The sequence below is a fragment of the Quercus robur genome, chromosome 2 (assembly GCF_932294415.1).
Source record: "Quercus robur chromosome 2, dhQueRobu3.1, whole genome shotgun sequence".
NCBI lineage: Eukaryota > Viridiplantae > Streptophyta > Magnoliopsida > Fagales > Fagaceae > Quercus > Quercus robur.
Window position 1 is genome coordinate 84,977,743 of NC_065535.1, and position 23,124 is coordinate 85,000,866.

Below are 23,124 nucleotides of genomic sequence, written 5' to 3' on the forward strand. Positions count from 1 at the left end.
GCAACTGTGTTCTGTAAGGAGGGTTGCTGATTCTTTTTGTTATTGTTGATTTACTTGTCACATCACATTTGTTTATCTATTTGGTAAATTTTTATTGACTTTTATGTATATTTAGGTAGTTTGGTATTCCAATTTTCGATCACAAGTTCTTTTTCTTTATCCCATTAGTTTGATTTGATTTGGGTTATTAATTAGTTGCTTTGCAAGTTAGAATTTGATTTTTTACAATGATCATTTCAATGTTAAACTATGAGACTTTATTAATTTTTGTTTATTTTTTAATCCTTAGGGGGTGAACAAAGTATTTTTAATAGTTGTATTAGAAGTACTCCATAATGCCATTTATTTAGAGAAAAGTAAAGGTTAGTCAAATGAAAATAATCGGATGGGGAACATATTTTAGCTTTTGCAATTGTATTTTAATAATTACTATTATTTTATAATATTGCATATATAGAAATTTAGTTCTTAGTTTTTGCTAATAATTTTTTTTTTTTGATAATATGTTTTGGGAGGATGAAATTGTAATTTCCACAAAGAAAATACCTTAATAGAATATTAACAACAAATTGTTTTCCTAATTGATCCAATTAATCATTGTTAAGTTTAATTAATTTTTTAGTTATGTTTAGGAAAAAAAATAGGGTTTGAGAAAGTTTGTTTAAAACTAAGAGAATAATTTTCAAATTTTATATTCCTTTTAATGATTTACAAAATGTTATAAATAACTTTTATTAAAAAATGAATATTTTCATTAATTTCCCTTTTGAATTTCTAAGAACAATTGTATTGTTTTCATTTTAATACTACAAAATATAAATTTATGATTTATGATTTATGATTGTTCCTACAATAAATAAAAATATGATTGTTCAAATTTATATTTATGATTTATGGTTGTTTCTCTATTACATTTATGATTATTCCTAAAATAAATAAAAATACGATAATAAAATTCATTAGTTTTTATTAAATTAGTCCAATTTGTAAAAAATAAATTTAATGAGACAACTCTTAAAAAATTATCACGCTGGTTCGTGGCTAGTGTTAGCTAATGGCTGTAAAACATTGTGAGGTTGAGGGGTTGGGTCTTAGCTATTGGGGAAGGACTTATGATACTGTGGATCACCGAGACCACGGCAAAAGGATCTCACTTAAAATGAAGGTTTTCTTTCTTTGAGAAGCATCAAATTAACCAGCATAAGATGCAACTGTATTCATCTCTGCTATCAGGTTGGAACTTTAGCTGCACAGGTCAAACCCGTTCTCATGTCTCCTTAAAAATATGTGGTACTCAAATTTTGGAAATACAAGAAGTAACATGTATCCAAGGAAAAAAGAAACAAAAAAGACAATGGAAAACTGTCCAATGCTATCCACTTATGAAATCAGAATGATTATATGAATCTTCCTTGACTTCTTGCACAGATGCTCAAGGATTTATTACATTGCTTCAGAAAAACTGCTTTCAACCTGGTAACATTGTGTCTATTGAATCTGATGCAATCATTTTCAAATGCACTGATGCACACCACAAGAAAGAATGATACCAAAAATTAAATTTTCACTGCTTCAATTGCTCTCTTTCCTTGCTGGTAGTACTCGAAATAAATACCCACGTAGTTTTTCACCTTTTTGTATAATCTTGGCCTTGATTCATCAACCAACCTATCAATTGGTCCAATCTCTTCATTTAATCCAGGAAGGCAGAACACAGCCAAAGAAATCCTCTCCCTTTCTGAGTTTGTCACCACTTTGTGTACTGGGCTCTTGAAAATTCCGTTGCTCATTATCTGCGTACCATACGGAACCAATTAATATGAGTAATTCATTTTATTAATCGGCTTTTATAGGTCTATATCGTTAGTTTTTATAACAAAAACTTATTCTTTGGGGCAGAACCTCTAGTTAAAATTGTAATTTGAACAATAAGTCATTAAAGTGAATATTGTGTTACTGTTGCATTTGATGTCAAGGGTGCACATCACAAACCTGGAAGCTATCTAATTTGCATTAGGCTTAATGGCATACCTAAAATGTGAGTGCATTAAACGACTCTGGAACATGGTAAATATGATGCAATCTCAGTCATGGTTACCTCTGTTTGATCACCAACAATAATGAGAAGAGCCTCGGGAATGATTGGAACTTTAAACCACTGATTGTCTTTCTGGAATTGAAGACCTTCCACTTCGTTGTCTTGCAAGAGAAAAGTGATTGCTGATGCATCTGCATGCTCTTCGAGCCCAATTACAAGATCCGGCCTTGGACATTTTGGATAGTAGTTGAATCCTGCTCTCATTGTTGCTTCTTTTCCATATTGGTCCAAAAAGCAGTTATCCTCCAAGTCCAGTGACCTTGCCATGGCCGTAAGGATGACTGCAGTCACAATGCTCAACTTGATAGTATAATCATTTAGAATATCCCTGCAGCGTTCATGAGCAATTTCATTAGAGTACTCAAATATCCTTTCTAGGTGTGTGAAGCAGCATGTTAGCGAGAGAAGGGTTAATGCATATAAGATTTGAAATCCACTAGAAAAGATAGACAACAAAAGATTTGTTGATACTGAATCTTCAATTTTCATTTTACAACTTAAGGCATATCTAAAGGCTCCAAAAAACTTATCTTTAAACAAAAATATTCTTAAAAACATCCTAATTAACATCCCATCATATATGGACTCAAATTAACTAAAATACTCCCCATAACTCTCCAAAACAATGATTATAACCTATTCTAGAAAATTCTGAAAATTACAATACAAAATAAAACCTACCAATGATGTATATGATGCACTACGTCATTGTGGTTACAAAATTTCATTTGAGTTTTTTTCTTTTGTTATTGCAAGAGATTATCATTTTCAAATCTTTAGGATTGAAGGCAAAGCAGGCAGAGGAGCATTAGCTGTAATAGCAGTAGGTAGGACTGAGAGCAACAACAGGAATAGGAAAAGAACTTGCTCTTTGAAGGTTGAGAGGTCTAATTGAGAGACCAAGTAGATGAAATTTACAACATAGGGAAAGTACCTTCAGTGATTTTAACATTTTTAATCACTTTATGCTTTTAAATGTACTTTTCATTAGAGTTTATGCAGAACTTGAATGTCTGAAGGCATTTTATACTTTTTCTCATAAGTATTCTGTTAGAAACAAGCATTCACTGTTTATATTGTGAATAGATGAATAATCACCAAGGAAAAAAATAATTCAGTTGGTAAAACTGACAATTTCCTAAATGTACTTTGCTTGCAAATACTTAATATGGTTACCTAAAAACTTTGGGATTTTCAGGCCAAAACTTGAGCTTTCGCTGTTCTGGATTTAAAGTAATATACAATCGGTCGGACCAATTGAGTATTTGTTTCTCTGAAAGGATCTTGTCATTTCCATAACCTTCTATGCCATCGGCTTCTCTGGAGTATTTTCGCTTCTCTTCCATTGGAAGTGCAAAAAATTGCTTCGTAACTTCACGAACTTCATCTAGAAATGATGGTGTCATACCATGGTTTATTACCTGAAGTACATTAAACAACCATTTGAGCATGTATGGACATGATTGGAACAAAAAATAAATGGCATACAAAATAAGCATAATCTAAGATATAACCTATTGGTAAATCATAGGAAAATAAGGATTCATTTCCAATTATTTTGGCTATTCAAAATCAATACCCATTTAGTTCAAGATAATGTTTTTGAATCAAGTATTGATGCAAAATGGAGGAAACGTTAAGAACTCAATAATATCATGGATAGATTTTGTTGGATATATTTCAACAATTTACTTTTGTGATAAAGCAAAAGGAAAGTCAAAACAACTATTTGTAAATCAAATGTTAGAACAGGCAAATCGAACACACTAAACAAATGAAACTAAATAATGCCTAGCCAAGCAAAAATCTGAAAGAGACAAAAATAGCCTAATCTATATATATATAATAATAAGTGAAGCGGAGAAAAACTCAAATTAGAATTTCAAATTAGAGTTTCAATTTTGCACCATGTGTTCTAAATTATTTATTTTTAAAGAGTTTTGTTTCTTAATTTTAGAATCAAATGTAGGACTATATCATAAATATTTATCAAAGTGAGTTATTAAGTACAAAAACCAAAGGGTCTAGAATAAAAATTAATAATTTGCATTTATTATAATTTGAGATTTCTACTTTTTTCAATCACAAAAAAAAAAAAAAAAACCTAAGGGTGTAATGAAATGTTTTTTAAAAAAATTGAAAAAAAAGGAGGACAGAAGAAACAAATACATCGTGATAAAGTATAAAAAAAAAAAAAATGAATACATTGGGTGAGTTTTGTAGATTGGAGGAGTTTTAAAACTAACAAAAGAGTAATCCTATTTTGTAGGAAGTTAGTATGTAGAAGTAGAAATTTAAATCAACATAAAAGTAGGAGTTTATTCGAAGTAAAAAGATATTTCAACGTAAAAGTAAAAATTTATTATTTTAACCTCATTTTTAGGTTTTAGGTAGGGTATTTTTGACAGTAAAAAATGTTCTTCCTCCGTCCCACTTTGTTTGTCCTCTATTCCATTTTGGGATGTCCCAAAATATTGTCGTGTTTCTAAAAGTAAAAGCTATTAGTTTACTAATGTTCCTATTATACCCCTAAGCCTCATTAAGAATAACTCTTTTTTAAAAAAGATGATAAATTTATTTAAGGGTAGTTTTGTAAACTTATACATTTTTATAAGGCAGATAAGATAATAAATGATGTTCCCTTAAAATATTTGACTTTTCAAACAAGACAAACAAAGTGGAACGGAGGGAGTAATAACTAACTTTCTTTTTCCAATTTACTATTTTAACCCCATTTTTAAGTTGTTGGTTAATTAATTTAGGAGTATTTTTGATAAGAAAAAAAGCAATAACTAACTTTCTGAATCCTCTTAATATATACATTTTATACCTAATAATATCCTTACAAAATTTTTAAAGAGTTAATAAAATATAAAAATGGCTATCAATAGTATTTAAATTATATATATATATATATATATATATAGGAATTATATCATGCATCTTATTGTATATCTTTAAATGTATCATGCATATACATTGGGTTATCTTATTGTATATTTTTAAGTGTATTATGCATATGCACGGCTTATAAGTTAGTATTACATGATTCTTTACAAATATCTAAATTCAACCCATGGAACACAAAAATCAACGAAACAATATCAAAAGTTGATCAAACCGATACCAAATCGTAGAAAAAGACAACGACCATTAACTTTATAGAAAAAACAAGAAGATATTGCGCGACAAACCTACAAAATCTTAAAGCAGATTTTCTTTAATTTATTGTTGTGATTTACGGTGAAAGGAATTTTGTGTTTGTTGAAAAACATCTTAAAAAAAGAAAAGAAAAAAAAAGAAACTGGGTTTTGATTTTCAACAGATTTAAACAAACAAACTAATTGCAATGTAGCTTTTAATCATTGTCTATAAGTATATCAAAATAGTACAGGTATTTGCAAATTACTAGAAGTTTCTTGAGCTAGCTATAGAACTGAGTTTTGTTTATATTCATTTATTGATTTGTTTGGAGTTGACTTAACCAGCTTTAGAACTCTGCTTTTGTGAACTATGATAGATCCAGATAGTAAAATTTAGTGGATGTCAATATGATGGCTTGAATTGGATAGTATAGAAGTAATATTGAGTGTTGGGATTAAGACCTGAAAGCAGCCCCATGTGCTTAGAGCTGATCGAAGTTTCTGCAGCTCTTCTTTGCTGGTTGACAAAGATTTAAGCTGACCAAGATTGACAACTGGAATCTCCACCAATGGAACATCCAAGTCTCCACCATCCCTATCCTTATGAATATAGTTTTCTGGAAGTTCATCGCCATTGAGGACTATTTCTTGGACACTTTTCCATACCATCTGTGTCTTGAAAGCAGGAGCAGATTCGGCCATGTTAAAAGAGTAAAGCAGATGCTGTCTATTCAATATTGAGGTTATGTTCAGTGTGGGTTGGAGTATAGACTACTGTATGTATTTCAAACTCCAAAGCGCTAAAGGCTTTATTTTTGGTAGTTGGGTAACTTGGGTCGATCTTATAAATGGATGAGGTTCTTGTACTCATCAAATGGGGCAAAAATAGCCAAATACCGCTATTTTTCAAAATTATTAGTGTTTTACCACTGTTAGTGTATGTTTGGATAGCACATTTAAGTGCTGCTTTTGCATTTTCTTCTTTTTTTTTTTTTTTTTTTTTTTTTCCAGCCGCAACTGTTGACCGGTCTTTTGTGAACAGTGCATAAATGTACTGTTCATAGGTCCCACAAACTCCACTTTTTATCAACTTTTTCATTAAAAATGGGTTCCACGGTACTATTTACACATTTAAAAATTATTTTGCTACAGTGTTTTCAGTTTTCAGTTTCAGCAAAATAAGTTTTATTAAAACAGACCCTTAGTGTTTTATCATTTTATTGAGAAATATTTAGGAATGTATCACTTGTTTGAAATTCGAGTTTTTAAAACTTAAGTTTGACATGGAACTCGACTTTACGAAAATCAAGTTCCTTAAAAAAGTTCACTTGGAACTCGAGTTTATGGAACTTGAGTTTCTTGTGATATATAACTTATTGCCTGTGTTTCAAACTCTTTCGCTACCTTTTTCACTACCTTTTCCCACGTGACCCTAACAATAGAAAGAAAAAAGAGAAACCCACAGTCACAATTGTTGACTGTGTGAGCCTGTGTTTCAAACTCTTTCGCTACCTTTTTCACTACCTTTTCCCACGTGACCCTAACAAAAGAAAGAAAAAAGAGAAACCCATAGTCACAATTGTTGACTGTGTGAGTGCAATCAGACAACCACAATTGTTGACTATGTGAATGTTGTAGAAGTGGGAGTTGTTCTTGCATAATACTTGAGTTGAGTTGAACAAGCTCCATTGGTTGGGACTAAATGACAAGCATTTTATAGGACAATAGTTCCATGAAAGATGTCTTAGCTGATTAGGAACATCAAGATGTCTTTGGCTATTAGGAAAACGAAAGTCGTACGTCACATCTGTAAGGTTGAATTTAATCAACCATGTGTTGGCTTTATTCCGTGACAAATTTGTTTGTAATATAGCACTTAGAAACCCTGTATTTAGGTGGGAATCATGTAAGGATAGTGTGCGAGAGAGTGTGAAGAAATGCTCAAGACAGTGCAGTGAAGCAGAGACTTGCGGCTAGGACTCGCGGGAGGCTCGCGGCTTGCAAGCCGCCAAAAGTTGCACACGCGCAGAGCATGCAGGGGAGCTGAACAGTCATGCCAGCTGGAGCACTACAGGACAAAAATCCAGACTGGCCATTTAGCTAGCTCGTGGCTTGAACTCGCGGCTCAGTTAAGTCACGAGGTCAAGTCGCCAACCAACCTTGTTTAGGGAAAAAAAAAAAAAAACTGACTCTTCGCATTCCATTATCACACCAGTATAAATACCCCTCATTCTCACAAAATATGCGTGGCTATTCAGAAAGAAAAACCCTAAGAGAGGTTTCTTCAAAACACCCACCCAATTAGAGAGAGCTACTCATTCTTAGAGAGAAATCTTTGTAGTCTCTTCTCATTCCCTCTCTCATTGTCATACCTATTGAGAGGAGATTTCTATTCAAACACTACCCACACCCATTTAGAGTGTTGAGTGCTTTTGGAGTTTTGGGAAACATTGGAAGATGCCAAGGATGGCGGATGCTATGGATTATAGCGGAATCCGGTAAGCTAGAAAAGAAAAAGGTTTGGCGCAACCTCGTTGGAGTAAGAAGCTTGGAGAGCTTAGGTACATCGAGTAGATTAGGCTTGGAGGGTCTATTGCTGTTCATGTATCCCAACTACATTTTCTAGTGGATTATTGACCGCTTAGAGGGCGGCGGAGAGGTTTTACTCCGAGGGCTTCGGTTTCCTCTTCGATAATACATCGTGTGTTGTCCTTGTGTTTGCATCTCTCTTCCCTTTATCTTTGCCTTTTATTTTCTGCTGTGGATGTGATTTTAATTGGCTTAGATTGTTTACCAATTTTGTATTAAGCTTTTGTTCATGTTCTGCACATTTATTGGTTGATATAAAGCTTGAATTGGTAATTTGTAAATTGGGGGTCTAAACGTTCAAGGGTGTTTATACACATATTTGAACTTTCAACATCATTAAGTATCATTAATCTAAGATTAGACATTTTTGTGGTGAAAATAGCCAAATATCATGTTTTGGCAAAATTTGTGGCAAACTAGCACTGTTTTGAAAATATTTAGTAATTTACCACTTTTTTAGTACTCGAGTTCCACAAAATCGAGTTCTAAATAGTACTCAAGTTTAGTGAACTCGAGTTCCTAGTGAGTCGCTAGCGTGGCATTGCTGACCTGGAACTTGTGTAATTAAAAAAAAAATAATGTGGTATTTGATATTAGTGAAATCGAGTATCTCTTTATAATACTCAATCTTAGTTCAATTGAGTACCTTGGTTTTTTTTTTTTTTTTCCTACTTTTTTTTTCCTGTTGGAATGACTTGAATAGTCGCTAGCGTGGCATTGCTGACCTGGAACTTGTGTAATTAAAAAAAAAAATAATGTGGTATTCGATATTAGTGAAATCGAGTATCTCTTTATAATACTCAATCTTAGTTCAGTTGAGTACCTTGGTTTTTTTTTTTTCCTACTTTTTTTTTCCTGTTGGAATAACTTGAATAGTCAAATTTAGTGGCTTGACATTAGTGCTTTAGCAGAGAAAAATGACTGGACTATGAAGACCCATGCCTCACGATGTTGAGTTAAGTCTTCCCCACCCCCTCTTTTGTGTGTGTGTTTCCTGGCAACTTTGAAATACTCATGGGAATGCAGGGACAAATATTATCTCCTACAGCTACCATATAGACTCATTCAATCAGTAAACAGTAATTTGTAGGAAAAATCCTTAGAGAAGAAAACCAAAGGTGTACATTGAAATCAAACTAGATAACGTTTCCTAAGGAGCCTTTATTCCATGCCTAGAAACCATTTTCGGAATGGGCAATGCTAATCTAGTTTAGTGTAAGAAATAAATTGTGACTATTAAACCATTTGCTAATTACATTATTCAGATTCTTCAAAAAAGTGGTAGATTGCTAAATATTTCCAAAACAATGCCAGTTTACCGCAAATTTTGTCAAAACGTAGTATTTGACTATTTTCACCAATATAATCTTGTCCAAATCTTGTCCATGTGTTGTTTCCAAGTAATCAGAAAATATGAAAGCAAGGCACAATTATCGAATTCCCAAGGAATACAACTTCCAGTGAGTTGAGGTAAGAGAGGAAGTCTCCTTGAAGGCACAGTTGCCACAAATGGTGGACCAACAACTGTGCAAATGACATCATATTCTTCGAGACCATGCAAAGTCTTCATGAATTATTGAACATGCAAGTTAACTATCATTTGGACTAATTAAAAGCAGAGGAAAAGATGAGGCCCGTCTATTACGCTAGGCTTGAAGTAAATGTTTATGGTGGATTTGTGTTTACATACACTTTACATCTTGATCAAGTGCATGGGGCATGGGCAGACTACTTGCACAACGACTAGGTTGCAGTATAGGCTGATTAGGGGGGCGAGGGGGGCCATGGCGCCCCTGACTTTTCAAAAAATTTTCTGATCTTCTGTTAAAAGTAGTATAAAAATTATAAATAACAAAAAAATTTGCCTACTGGCCCCCCTCAGATTTTGCATGGATTTTTTTACATATATATAGCACCTCCTTATCTTGTTTTCTTTAGTGTTTTTATGGTTTTTTTTTTTTATTTTTTTATTTTTTTTAAATTATTTATGATTTGATGGGAAAAGGGAGAAAAGAGACCTTAAAAAAAGTACAAAAAGACATATTTATCCTAAATTTTAATACAGGTGAGTTATGGAAGCCTATGGAGGCAACCTCAAGTAGATAAAATAACAAAGTTCAAATTAAGGGTAGAAACTATTAAAATAAGCCTAATTACAAGTGGATTTACAGTACTTTTTCCATATATTGAAATTTCAGCGGTTATTTTTTGAGTGAGGTTGGTTATTGGATAACCAAATTTGCTACGATTATTTTTACATAACTTGATAATATATGCTATTGTGATTAGTAAATAATCATTTTATATAGGCCAATAACTTTATCTTCATTATTCTCAATCATTCATATTATTGTTGTTTTAAAAATTATAACACAAACAGGCTTTAAAAACAATATAGTCAATTGCCTAGAAGTGATAACTGCATAAGGAAATTTGTACTTAACATCCAAAATTAATAAAACTCAAAATCACAGCTTTAATCTTAAACAAAGCATACAAATTGCACTCGATAGTTAAATTGATTATTAAAACTAATTAATGGTCACGTATTTCCAATAATAACAACTACAAGTAACTCAAATGAAAACCTAACAACTTGCTTTAGTGTATGTGATACCTCCAACTCCAAGGACCGAGGTTAGCTTCTTCTTTTAATTTTTTTTAGGTAAAAACTTCAGCAACAGTATTATGAGTTGAACCTTTCCAAAATTATATTCTTAATCACATAATTAACTGAATTTATTACAGATGTGTAAGACTTGTATAATTCACGATCCACTACAACCAAAATATGTTGTCTACACGCGGTGAAAATAGCCAAATACCAAAACCCAAAACCCATACCCAATCCTTTATTACTCCAGCAGTATCTAACATGTGAATGCCAGACCAAATTCAATTTTGAACCCAAAAAGAACATACAGTCAGAGAGAGAGAGAGAGAGAGACGAAAAAAAGCTTGTTTTTGACCCATGAAAGCTATCCACCATTAAAAAATGACAGAGTATTAGCTCATGACTTTTTTTTTTCCACACAATGTGAATATCTGAACCCAGTTCTTCTTCTTCTTTTTTTTTTTTTTTTTTTTTTTTTTTTTTTTAAATAAATAAAAATTAAAAAAAACCATTATTTAAATTTCCCAAAATAGAAATAAAATATTAATTTTTTTTATAAGGAAAAAAAAAAAAAAAAAAAAACCTAAACAGCTAAACTAAAGAACGCTAACATTAACATGAACATGAAATTTAAACAAAGAAGTTAATCCAGTGGGTGAAGTGTAAAAAGAAGCTGCAGATTTTTAGGCTTTTGGGTTCAGTTTTGCATAAGTTACCAAAGTGTAGATTTAGGTGAATAGGAAAGGTCAAATAGACTAGGCTTGAGGCCTAACAAGTTCTCAAATATCACATGTGGTGTTGTCCTCATCTCGAAAGAAAATTAATGGTAGCAGGTGGTAGAAAAAGAAAAAAAAAAAGGAAAAAGAAAAGAAAAGAAAAGGAAAGAAGACCGTATAGAAGAAGATGGGTCTAGGATGGATCTTCAAGAAATTATGTAGCAATGCCAGCCTTAAACCTTGTTAGGAAGTCAGTAAGATACAAAAAGTAGGAAAAAAAGAAAAGAAAAGAAAAACAAAGTACTCGACTTTGTGAAGCTCGAGTACTGATGAGGATAAAATGTGGACAAAAGCGACGGTACAAGTTTTGGACATGGGTGACGGGATGGTTTTTGCCGTCGGCATTCTTGAAGGGTTGACGGTGAAATAGAGTGAAGAAGCTCCACATGTAGAGTATCGTGACACTGGATGTCCTGAAGCTGACGGTGCCTAATCTGACGGAACAACGAATACTGACAGTGTCAGCCATGAGATGCGTGATCGCCACGTTTGCGTGTGTAAGTAAACAACTTGCTCCCCACGCCTCACGAAATCTAAGGATTCCTATATGGAAAGAATCCCGCAAAATTCGCCCAAGAGGACTCCTATAAGGAAAAGACTTTTACTCCAAGGAAAAGGGGGAGAACCCTACCACTATAAAAACCATACTCCCTCACAAACCAAGGTACGCATAATTTACCCTCTCTAGCACTCTAGAGCAGTGAGAATAGTTCTAACTTGACCTTCGGAGGTTGTTTGGCCGGTACCACACCGGTACTCCCCGCTAGGTTCTTCCTTTTCGTTGTGTAGGTACCATTGGCGACGTACGAAGGAACGTGTGACTCACTGGTGGTATTTTTCGGCATCATCAGTTGGCGCCATCTGTGGGAATCGTAGCACATTCTCGCTTCCTAGACAAAAGAGTTACATGGTACTCACTCGCTCAATGGCGACCATCAACGACGTTCAAGAAGAAGAAGCCCCTACGACTGCGCTTGAAAGACAGGTGAGGACACTCGCCACTGCCGTGGAGCGCCTCACCAAACAGAACCACGACCTAGAAGAGCAACTGAAATAGAAAAATGTAGCTCCCAACAACCAAGGAGTAGATCAAGAAGGAACTAGCACCGACAGAAGAAACCAGGAAGGACCCCAGGCCAGTAACGCCCCGAGCAAACCAGAACGACAGAACACAAGCATCCCCTCCCTCGCAGAAACCACTCCGCCACTTGTTATCGCGGAGATGCAAGCCATGAAGGAACAAATGGAGGTTATGATGAATGCTCTCAAGGGACGAGTATCAAGCGACCTTGACGACCTTGTCAACCGAACTGACTCGCCGTTCACCGCCACCGTCAACTCCTACCCTTTACCAAGTAAGTTCCGCATGCCACAAATAGACAGTTATGACGGGGTCAAGGACCCACTGGACCACCTGGAGACCTTCAAGACCCTAAGGCACCTTCAAGGAGTAGCGGACGCCATCATATGTAGGGCCTTCCCTACAACGCTGAAGGGTGCAGTGAGAATTTGGTTCAGTCGACTGACACCAAACTCCATCAGCACCTTCAAAGAACTCAGCGCTCAGTTTACCGCACACTTCATTGGAGGCCATCGATACAAGAAGTCTACGGCTTGCTTGATGAGTATGAAGCAGCGAGAAGATGAAACTCTAAGAGCCTACATCTCTCGCTTCAACAAAGAGGCACTCTCGATTGACGAAGCCGACGATAAGATACTTGTTGCGGCATTCACGAATGGCTTGAAGAAGGGCAAGTTTCTGTTTTCCCTATACAAAAACGACCCAAAAACCATGTCGGAAGTACTTTATCGCGCCACAAAATATATGAACGCTGAAGATGCGCTGTTAGCTCGGGAAGAGAGACCCAGGAAAAGAGAAAGGCAGGAAGACAATCGGCAGGACCAAGGCCGAAAGAAGGCAAGAACAGGAGACCGAAGGGACGAAAGGCGCCCTAAGCCCCTGGGGGGAAGGTTCACGAGCTTCACTCCGCTAACAGCCCCGATAGATCAAGTCCTTATGCAAATTAAGGACGAAGAGGCTCTGACGTTCCCGGGAAAGCTGAAAAGTGACCCTAACAAACGTTCCCGGGACAAGTATTGTCGATTCCACTGCGACCACGGCCACGACATGGCTGATTGCTATGACCTCAAGCAGCAGATTGAGGCCCTTATCAGACAAGGAAAGCTGCAGAGATTCGTTAGCAAGGAGAAAGCGGATCCCCCCGCACAAGACCAACACCCCCGACGGGACAATGAGCGACCGAGGCCCCTGATCGGGGATATAAGGATGATCGTAGGAGGAACGGCTGCCGCCTGGTCATCCAAGAAGGCCCACAAGACCTATCTTCGGATGGTACAAAATGTTCAGCTGATGGGAGTCGCGCCGAAGATAGCACGGAGAGAAGGTCCCGTAATCGGATTCTCAGAAGAAGACGCGCGACGCCTTCACCATCCACATGACGATGCACTCGTCGTCAGCTTGTGTGTAGGAGACTACAATATGCACCGGGTGCTGATCGACAATGGCAGTTCAGCAGATGTCTTGTACTACACAGCGTTCCAGCAGATGAGGATCGACAGGGAGCGACTAATCCCAACAAATGCCCCGCTTATTGACTTCGGCGGGAGCCGAGTATTCCCACTAGGCGCGGTCACATTATCCGTAATTGTGGGTGATTACCCTCAACAGATAGCCAAGGACGTGACATTCTTGGTAGTTGACTGCTCGTCAGCCTACAACGCTATCCTCGGGCGACCTACGCTCAACTCATGGAAGGCGGTAACTTCCACCTACCACCTGATGATAAAGTTCCCAACTGACTACGGAGTAGGGGAGCTGCGCGGGAGTCAGATGGCCGCGCGCGAATTCTACATAGCCATGATGGAAATGGAGGATCAGGTTCAGGCCTTAAGTATAGAAGAGCACCGGACGGTAACGGAGCCGGTTGAGAAGTTAGAAGAGATACCCCTTGACAGTTCCGATCCTGGCCAGACGACCAAAATTGGAACGCTCGCTAACCCCACGGTCCGTTAGGAGCTCATAACCTTCCTTAGACGCAATCGAGACGTATTCGCATGGGGTCATGAAGATATGCCGGGAATAGATCCTTCAGTCATGGTGCACAAGTTGAATGTATCGCCCGCCTTCCCACCTATCAGACAAAAGAAGAGGGTGTTTGCCCTCGAGTGAGACCGAGCCATAGCAGAGGAAGTCAGAAAGCTACAGGAAGCGAGCTTCATTAGGGAAGTATACTATTCTGACTGGTTAGCAAATGTAGTAATGGTCAAAAAAGCGAGCGGGAAATGGCGGATGTGTGTGGACTTCACCGACCTTAATAAGGCCTGCCCCAAGGATAGCTACCCCCTCCTGAGGGTTGATGTCCTAGTAGACTCTATGGCCCGACACCAGTTGCTGAGCTTCATGGATGCTTTCTCGGGGTACAACCAAATTCGAATGCACGAAGCCGACCAGGAGAAAACGTCGTTCGTGACCAGCCAAGGCCTCTTCTGTTACAAGGTCATGCCCTTCGGCTTGAAGAACGCAGGCGCAACGTACCAAAGGCTCATGAACAAAATGTTTGCGCAACAGATTGGGAGGAATGTCCAGGTCTACGTGGACGACATGCTAGTCAAAAGCCGGAGGGAGGAAGATCATCTAGGAGATCTCAAAGAAACATTCGACACACTTCGCTCTTACAACATGAAGCTCAATCCAGGAAAATGTGCCTTTGGAGTAACAGCAGGAAAATTCTTGGGATTCATGGTATCTCAAAGGGGAATCGAGGCAAACCCGGACAAGATCCGGGCCATTATGGATATGGCACCACCAAGAAATGTGAAGGAGGTGCAAAGCCTCAATGGAAAGATAGCGGCACTGAATAGGTTCGTGTCAAGGGCGACAGACAAATGTTTGCCCTTCTTCCGAACATTGAAGAAATCCATAGAGTGGACTAGCGAATGCCAGCAAGCCTTCGAAGAATTGAAGACTTACCTCTCCTCCCCACCATTGCTGAGCCCATCGCAACCAGGAGAAGAGCTTTTTCTCTATCTAGCCGTCTCCCCCGCAGCCGTTAGCGCGGCCTTGGTCAGAGAAGAAGAGAAAGTGCAAAAACCCGTGTACTATGCAAGCCGAGCGCTTCACGGTGCCGAAGAAAGATACCCGCCCATGGAAAAACTTGCCTTCGCATTAGTTACGGCAGCTCGCAAGCTCAAACCGTACTTCCAAGCTCATACGGTGAACGTCCTGACTGACAAGCCCTTACGGAGGGCAATGAGCAGCCCCGAGGCCGCGGGACGATTGGCGTTACGGGCTATAGAGCTGAGCGAATTTGACATTCAGTATCGCCCACGGACCGCCATCAAGGGACAGATCGTCGCCGACTTTATAGCTGAGTTCACTCATGACGAAGACAAGGGGGCAGCAGAGTCCCCTCAATGGAGCATATATACAGACGGATCGTCCAACAGGCAAGCCGCAGGGGCCGGCATTGTACTACTATCACCCGAAGGAGACACCATTGAATGTATGGTCCGTCTCGACTTCCCTGCCATTAACAATGAATCAGAGTATGAGGCTCTGATAGCAGGGCTCGACCTCGCCAAAGCAGCAGGAGCCGCGAGGGTAGTCATCTACTGCGATTCACAGGTCATCACTAACCAAATAAATGGAGACTACGAGTGCAAGGGCGAAAAGATGAAGAGGTACCTTGATGAAGTAAGGGCGAGAGTGGGTGACCTAGAAGCCAAAGTCGTCCAAATTCCCAGAGAAGAAAACGAGCGAGCCGACCGTCTCGCGAAGGCCGCTTCAGCTGAACAAATGGTCATCCCTGGCAATGTACTCTCTTTCGTACAGCTTTCCCCGCTAATAGATCTCAGCAACATGCAGGAAATATGCTCCAACAGTAGCTGGACAACGCCGTTAGTTTCATACCTAAAAAATGGAGTCTTACCAGACGAAAAGGAAGCCGCAAGGAAACTTAAAGTCCAGGCAGCGAGGTTCGTCCTGATAAAAGACATCCTGTATAAAAGAGGTTTCTCCCGACCATATCTGAGATGCTTGGGTACGGAAGAGGCAGATTACGTCATGAGAGAGGTACATGAAGGAATCTGCGGAAACCACTCAGGGTCTAGATCGTTGGTACACAAGCTTGTGCGAGCAGGGTACTATTGGCACACCATGCAGAAGGACGCTGAAGCCTATGTCAGGGCCTGTGACAAATGACAAAGGTTTAGCAATATTATTAGACAACCAACCGAAGAGCTGACCCCGATGACGGCCCAATGGCCATTCGCACAGTGGGGATTAGATATTATGGGACCATTCCCTATAGCCGTACGACAGTTGAAATTCCTGGTAATAGGCATCGACTATTTCACGAAATGGGTGGAAGCTGAAGCTTTGGCAACGATTACAGAAAAGAACGTGTGGAGCTTTGTCTGGAGATGCATCATATGCAGGTTTGGCATTCCTAGAGTCTTTGTCTCAGACAACGGGAGACAATTCGACAACGATCCCTTCCGGGATTTTTGCTCACAGTTAGGAATAAAGAACCACTACTCCTCCCCCGCCCACCCTCAAGCTAATGGACAGGTCAAAGTCACGAACCGATCCTTGTTCAAGATTATCAAGACTCGGCTCGAGGGGGCAAAGGGTATATGGCCCGAAGAATTGCCAAGTATACTATGGGCATACAGGACGACGGCAAGAACACCCATAGGAGAGACACCGTTCCGACTGACGTACAGAGGTGAAGCAGTCATCCCGGCCGAAGTTGGACTCACAAGCTACAGGGTGCACAACCATGATGAGAACAAAAACGACGAGGCCATGCGACTACAGCTTGACCTAGTGGACGAGATCAGAGCAGCAGCAGAACAAAGGATCGCTAGGTACCAGGACCGCATGGCCAAACACTACAACTCTCGAGTTCGACATAGAGACTTCCAAGTTGGAGACCTTGTTCTTAGAAAGGTCATGGGCGCCACTAGAGACCCTACTCAAGGGAAACTCGGCCCCAATTAGGAAGGACCTTACCGAGTTACGTCGTGGCAGAGAAAAGGTACTTACCACATGGAAACATTGGAAGGACAGAAGCTACCACACCCATGGAACACCGAGCACCTATGAAAGTATTACCAATAGGAGCGGCAGCATGAAGACCAACCTATTTTTTATTCCAGCAAACTTTAGTTTTACTCCTCAGATTTATCATTTACTTTAGTTTTTATTTGCAACAAATACTTTTTAGCCCGAAGGGCAGGATTTGGTTTTAATTACTTTTATTTAAATGCATGGCAATAAGAAGAGTTTATTCAGAAATTGCTGGAGTATCTATTTTTTCTACGATCCACTAATTTCACATCCCAAAACGACTAAGTCCATAACACACAGACTAAAACTGACGGACCAACAAAGATGTCAAAGACACCAAGGCCCAAAAACTGACGGACCAAAAAAGGTGTCAAAAGACATCAAGGCTAAGGCCGAGAAAATGACGGTTCGAAAAGGCTAAAAGCTAAAAAGCTGACGGTCCAATAAGATGAAGCAACTATCATATGGACAAGGTCCTCAAAACTGACGGACCAACAAAGATGTCAAAGACATCAAGGCTAAGGTCGAGAAAATGACGGTCCGAAAAGGGTAAAAGCTAAAAAGTCGACAGTCCAATAAGATGGAGCAACCATCATATGGACAAGGTCCTCAAAACTGACGGACCAACAAAGATGTCAAAGACATCAACACCTAAAAACTGACGGACCAAAAAAGATGTCAAAGTCATCAAGGCTAAGGCCGAGAAAATGACGGTCTGGAAAGGCTAGAGCTAAGAAACTAACGGTCCAAGAGATGAAGCCATTATCACATAGACAAGGTCAGCAAAGCCAAGGCCAAAAAGCTGACGGTCCCACAGATGAGGCTTTCATCGTAGAAACGGGGTCCTAAAACCAACAGACCCACTATGATAACAAGGTCAGCCAAACCTTAGGCCAGAAACCTGACGGTCCTACAGATGAAGCTACCATCATATGGACATGGCCCTCAAATAAAAAGACCTACAATAATGACAGTCATCAAGGCCAAAAAAAAAAAAAAAAAACTGACGGTCTCAAGAGATTGACGACTTTAAAAAGGTGCGACCAACCGAGAGCTGTAAACCGACGGTCACGAAGTTGACGGGGCTCGGAGACTAGGCACGATGTCGTGCCAACGAGGGTTTCCAACAGTTCAAAGAACTGACGTATTCCAAGTAGACGAGAATTTTTACCAAAATTTCTTCTAAGGTCATCATCAATAGAGAGATATAAAAGCTACGGAAATTAAACACATACGTAACTGTACATAAACGAAGAAAACCAAAAGGGCACTTAAACACATAGCTACAATGCAGCATAAAAACTAAGCAGCAGGAACGTCAGCAGGGTCGCCGTCAGCCTGATGGTCTTCAACATCCACAATCACGGTTGGAGAATCAGAAGCTGCAGGATTAGCAGCAGGCTGTGCCAGGACTACACTACTGTCATGCTTCGGAGTAGGGTCGGGTTGAGGAGAGCCGTCGTCTCCATCATCCATGGTAATCCTAGACAAGTCCAGCTCCGGGAAGGCCGACGCGACCTGCCGAAGGCAATCATCGAACCCAGTGCCGTAATATTGAGCACATGAGTCAATAAAAGACTGCGACGCTTTGAAGTCTCTAATCGAGTCAGTCTCCGCCGTCTGTAACTTCTCCCCCAGAGCCGTCACCTCTCCCTGGAGCTTGTCATTCTGATCGCTGACCTTCGTCAGTTTTTCCTTAACCTCCTGCAGCTCCTTGTTGAGGATACAGACGGCTTCCTTGTATTGAGCTTGCTGATTCAACAAGTTCGTATTATGCTTACGAACTCGGGTGACGACCCCCTCCTTCGCTGCACAACGGTCTTGAAGGGCCTTGACGCGCACCAAGGCCTAAGAAAACATATCCGTCAGTTGAAAAATATACCAAAGCAAAGCAAAACTTCCCCAAACAAAATTGTAGTAAACATACCCTGGTGAGGTCGAAGAGGGCTGACGCCCTTAGGTCCTCCGTCCCCACCTGGTCGCAAGGTTCAATGTCCGTCGGTTTTATTAGGGACTCAACCTCCCCGACGGCATAGTCCTTGTGAGTCAGGAGACGACAGGGGCCTTCGCTGACGGGACCGGTAGAGGTCATCACCCTTTTGCCCGCGCCATGGCTAGGCTTAAGAGGGGACTTCTCCTTCAGTGGTTTGTCCCCAGGAGTGACGGCAACCTTTTTTGTGGGACGACTGTCACCCCCGTCAGGCTTCCTCTTCGTCACCTTAGCGACAGCCTTTGGGGTTGACCAGGCCTCTCCTCCTGCCTCCTTATTTTTTCTCTCCTCCTTCTGATGAGCTACGGCAGCCCTTATCCTTTGCTTTGCAGATTCCATTTCTACAATACGAAGAAGACCGTTAGGGACAAGTGACGGGGGAATGAAATTGACGGGATGAATAAAAGTTTACTCATGTCGGCGTGCAAATTCTTCCAACCTTCGAGCTGCCGCTGACAATTCTGGACCCCCACAATATAAATGAAAGGTGTCAAGGGTGATCAAGTCCCTGCACTTACGATCTTCCAAAGGGATTTCCAAAATCTGTTGGATAAACTCCTTCTGCTCGTCAGTTATGTGCGGACGGGTATAAGCTGAAAGAAACAAAAAGCAAGTGTTAGTAACGTCACTTCAAAAAGAAACAGAAGGAACATAGTTGACGGGATCAACCTGAGTCCTTGACAAAGGCCCAGGTGTTGTCAAAATAGCCGCGAGGCATCGTCGCCCACTCTTCCTGATGGCAGACCCAATCCGTCCCTTCCACAAAAAAGTACCTACTCTTCCAGTTCCTATTTGAATCTAGCATGTCCGATACAAGCCGTAACCCTTTCTCCCTAGCGTTGAAATGATATGTCCCCTTGGACGAGGCGATATGATGGGGCCTATAGCAATAAAAGAATTTGTCTAGCGTAAGTTGACGGTGGCCCCCACTAAGATTGCCCCATAGGATTTCAGCTCCTATAAAAGTCCTCCAGGCGTTAGGGGCAATTTGGGTGACGGATATGCCTAGGAAGTCTGCAAGTTGACGGTGTAGGGCCGTCAAGGGTAACCTAAGTCCCGCAGCAAACATGGTATCATACATACCAACGTCAGCTGTCCTCCCAGAGTAACATCTCTCGTCCTTTCTAGGGAGACGGATTGGGATGTGGTCTGGGATTTGATAACGAACACGTAACTCCCTAAAAACTTTACCACTCATCCTAGGTGAAAATTTACTGACGGCCCAATCCTCAGGAAGAATGAAGGGACGGTTATCTCCGGGACCCTCTGAAGTTCCTTCACTGGATCCCTCATCCCCGTCGCTCTCCTTTCCGTCAACATCCATTTCATCCCCAACATCTCCATCCCCTCTTTCCTCATCTCCCTCAGCCAAACTCTCATCAACGTTAGGAGATTGTGCCAACGTCTCTCTCTCTGACGGAAGGGAAAAGTCTGACTCATCTCCAGAACCATAAGTCTCGTCGTAGCCCGCTCCTTCGCGGACTGACGACTCCTCACAAGACGCGTCACTTGACATCTGACTACCTACAAGTGACGGATCCGATCTAAGTACCTAGACTGACGTTCTCGCTAATGAGGCAAAAATAAAAAAGAGAGAGAAGAAAGAAGTGGAGATGAAAACTTACCAGTATGATGACTTTCTGGATGGCTCTAATGACAGTGACGTTTGGGCTAACGGACCAAAAAAACTGACGGAATGCGAGCGACGGTCTCTCTCTCCAAAGGATCAGCAAGGTTGAAATAGTGGAAAATGAAGGGGAGGTGCTGCTTATATATGGGAAAAAAGGGCGCGGAAGACGAAGCGACGCCTTGTCAGAAGCAGAGCCAATAGGAACGACCCACGTGTCCGAAGCATTAAATACAGATCCAGGTGAACGATATCCCAGCCCCTCTGGAAAACAACTCCATAACCCGTCAGTATGAAGACTGACGGAGTCATGGAGTAGGGGGCAAGTGATGAGGATAAAATGTGGACAAAAGCGACGGTACAAGTTTTGGACATGGGTGACGGGATGGTTTTTGCCGTCGGCATTCTTGAAGGGCTGACGGTGAAATAGAGTGAAGAAGCTCCACATGTAGAGTACTGTGACGCTAGACATCCTGAAGCTGACGGTGCCTAATCTGACAGAACAACAAATACTGACGGTATCAGCCATGAGATGCGTGATCGCCACGTTTGCATGTGTAAGTAAACAACTTGCTCCCCACGCCTCACGAAATCTAAGGATTCCTATATGGAAAGAATCCCGCAAAATACGCCCAAGAGGACTCCTATAAGGAAAAGACTTTTACTCCAAGGAAAAGGGGGAGAACCCTACTACTATAAAAACCATACTCCCTCACAAACCAAGGTACGCATAATTTACCCTCTCTAGCACTCTAGAGCAGTGAGAATAGTTCTAACTTGACCTTCGGAGGGTGTTTGGCCGGTACCACACCGGTACTCCCCGCTAGGTTCTTCCTTTTCGTTGTGCAGGTACCATTGGCGACGTACGAAAGAACGTGTGACTCACTGGTGGTATTTTTCGGCATCATCAAGTACCATAAAGAAGTACTTGATTTTTATAATATTGAGTATCATATTACTAGTGACTCACCTAGGAACTCAAGTTTACGAAACTCGAGTATTATTTAGAACTTGATTTTGTGAAACTCGAGTACTAAAAAAGTGGTAGATTGCTAAATATTTCCGAAACAGTGCTAATTTGCCCCAAATTTTGCCAAAATGTGGCATTTGGCTATTTTCACCCATCTTTGTTAACACTTCAAGAAATTCTTCAAATTTGAAATCCTTTTTCTTGTATTCAATGACTATGGCTTCAATTGCATTTGTTGCCTAAGATTTTGTTGAGGTCTGAAAAAGAAAGGGCCATAATAAAATAAGCCCAAAACAGAAGAACAAGTCAAGCCGAAAAGAAAAAATTCAGGCTAAGCCCAAAGCAATAGATACGGATGACTCATGGGGGAATAAAAGGAAGGCCCAGAGGATCCTGGAGCCCAGAAAAGAAAGAAACGTCCAAAAAAGAAACCACGGCAGAGTGTAAAGAAGCAAGGATCCTCAATAAGCGCAGATCCCTTCAAGCACAAATAAAAAGGAAGACTGGACAAATCGATAGAAAGAAGACAGAAGAAGAAAAACAAGAAATAAAAGACGCGAGCGACCTCTCAATGGCACAGACAGAAAAGGACCTCGGGGAACCAGGACAGGGAAGAAGAATGGTAACAAATGACTTTCAAAAATGGCAGAACAGGATTCCGCCCAAAAAGGAAAGAAAGGGAAAAGAGGAAGACGCCAGAAATGGGGATGCCGAGAAGGGCATACCTCAGCACGTCCCAAAGAGGATGGCCAACCAAAAGCTTTCAAAGGAATCAGAACCAAGAGAAGGAAAGAATGAGAGAAAACGGAAAAGGGACTTACCGAGGCGATGGAGACAGAGCATGCTCTGTTTGCAAAAGAACAAAACAGGGGAACCAACGGTTCCCCGGGACGCCCAGAAAACTCCACTATAAAAGGAGGGGATGGGTTGTGAAGAAGGCAGCGAGAAAAAAAGAAAGAAACACAAGAAAGAAGAAATTCTCTAGGAAAAACTATCAGAAAAATCTGTGCAGAAAGAAAATACTAAGGGAAAACAAATACTGCTTCCCGATATCCTGTAAAGGCCACTATGGCACATACTCGGATTCAACGAGAATCAAACTTCGCAAGTTTTGAAGGCTGAAATGGCCATTCAAGACTGCAATTTTTGAGCTTGATTGGACCTTGTATCACGTCCTAGTGAGCTTTCTGTAACCAAACAGATAATGTCTTAATGAAATACTGTTT

At 40.2% G+C, this 23,124-nt stretch overlaps 2 protein-coding genes across 2 annotated transcripts in view; both read right to left on the bottom strand.

The window, feature by feature from the left end:
- The window catches only part of LOC126715486 (protein SRG1-like), a 32,148-nt gene extending 26,073 nt beyond the window's left edge, over positions 1–6,075 (bottom strand). The window contains exons 1-4 of the mRNA XM_050416102.1: positions 5,704–6,075; positions 3,275–3,519; positions 2,099–2,426; positions 1,632–1,793 (exon numbers count right to left, since the gene is read on the bottom strand). Of these exons, the coding sequence (XP_050272059.1) occupies positions 1,632–1,793; positions 2,099–2,426; positions 3,275–3,519; positions 5,704–5,943 (975 nt within the window). The 5' untranslated portion in view covers positions 5,944–6,075. The remainder of the gene's footprint in view (positions 1–1,631; positions 1,794–2,098; positions 2,427–3,274; positions 3,520–5,703) is intronic.
- The window catches only part of LOC126715482 (jasmonate-induced oxygenase 4-like), a 48,782-nt gene that overhangs the window by 19,027 nt on the left and 6,631 nt on the right, over positions 1–23,124 (bottom strand). The gene's annotated exons all lie outside the window — the stretch shown is intronic.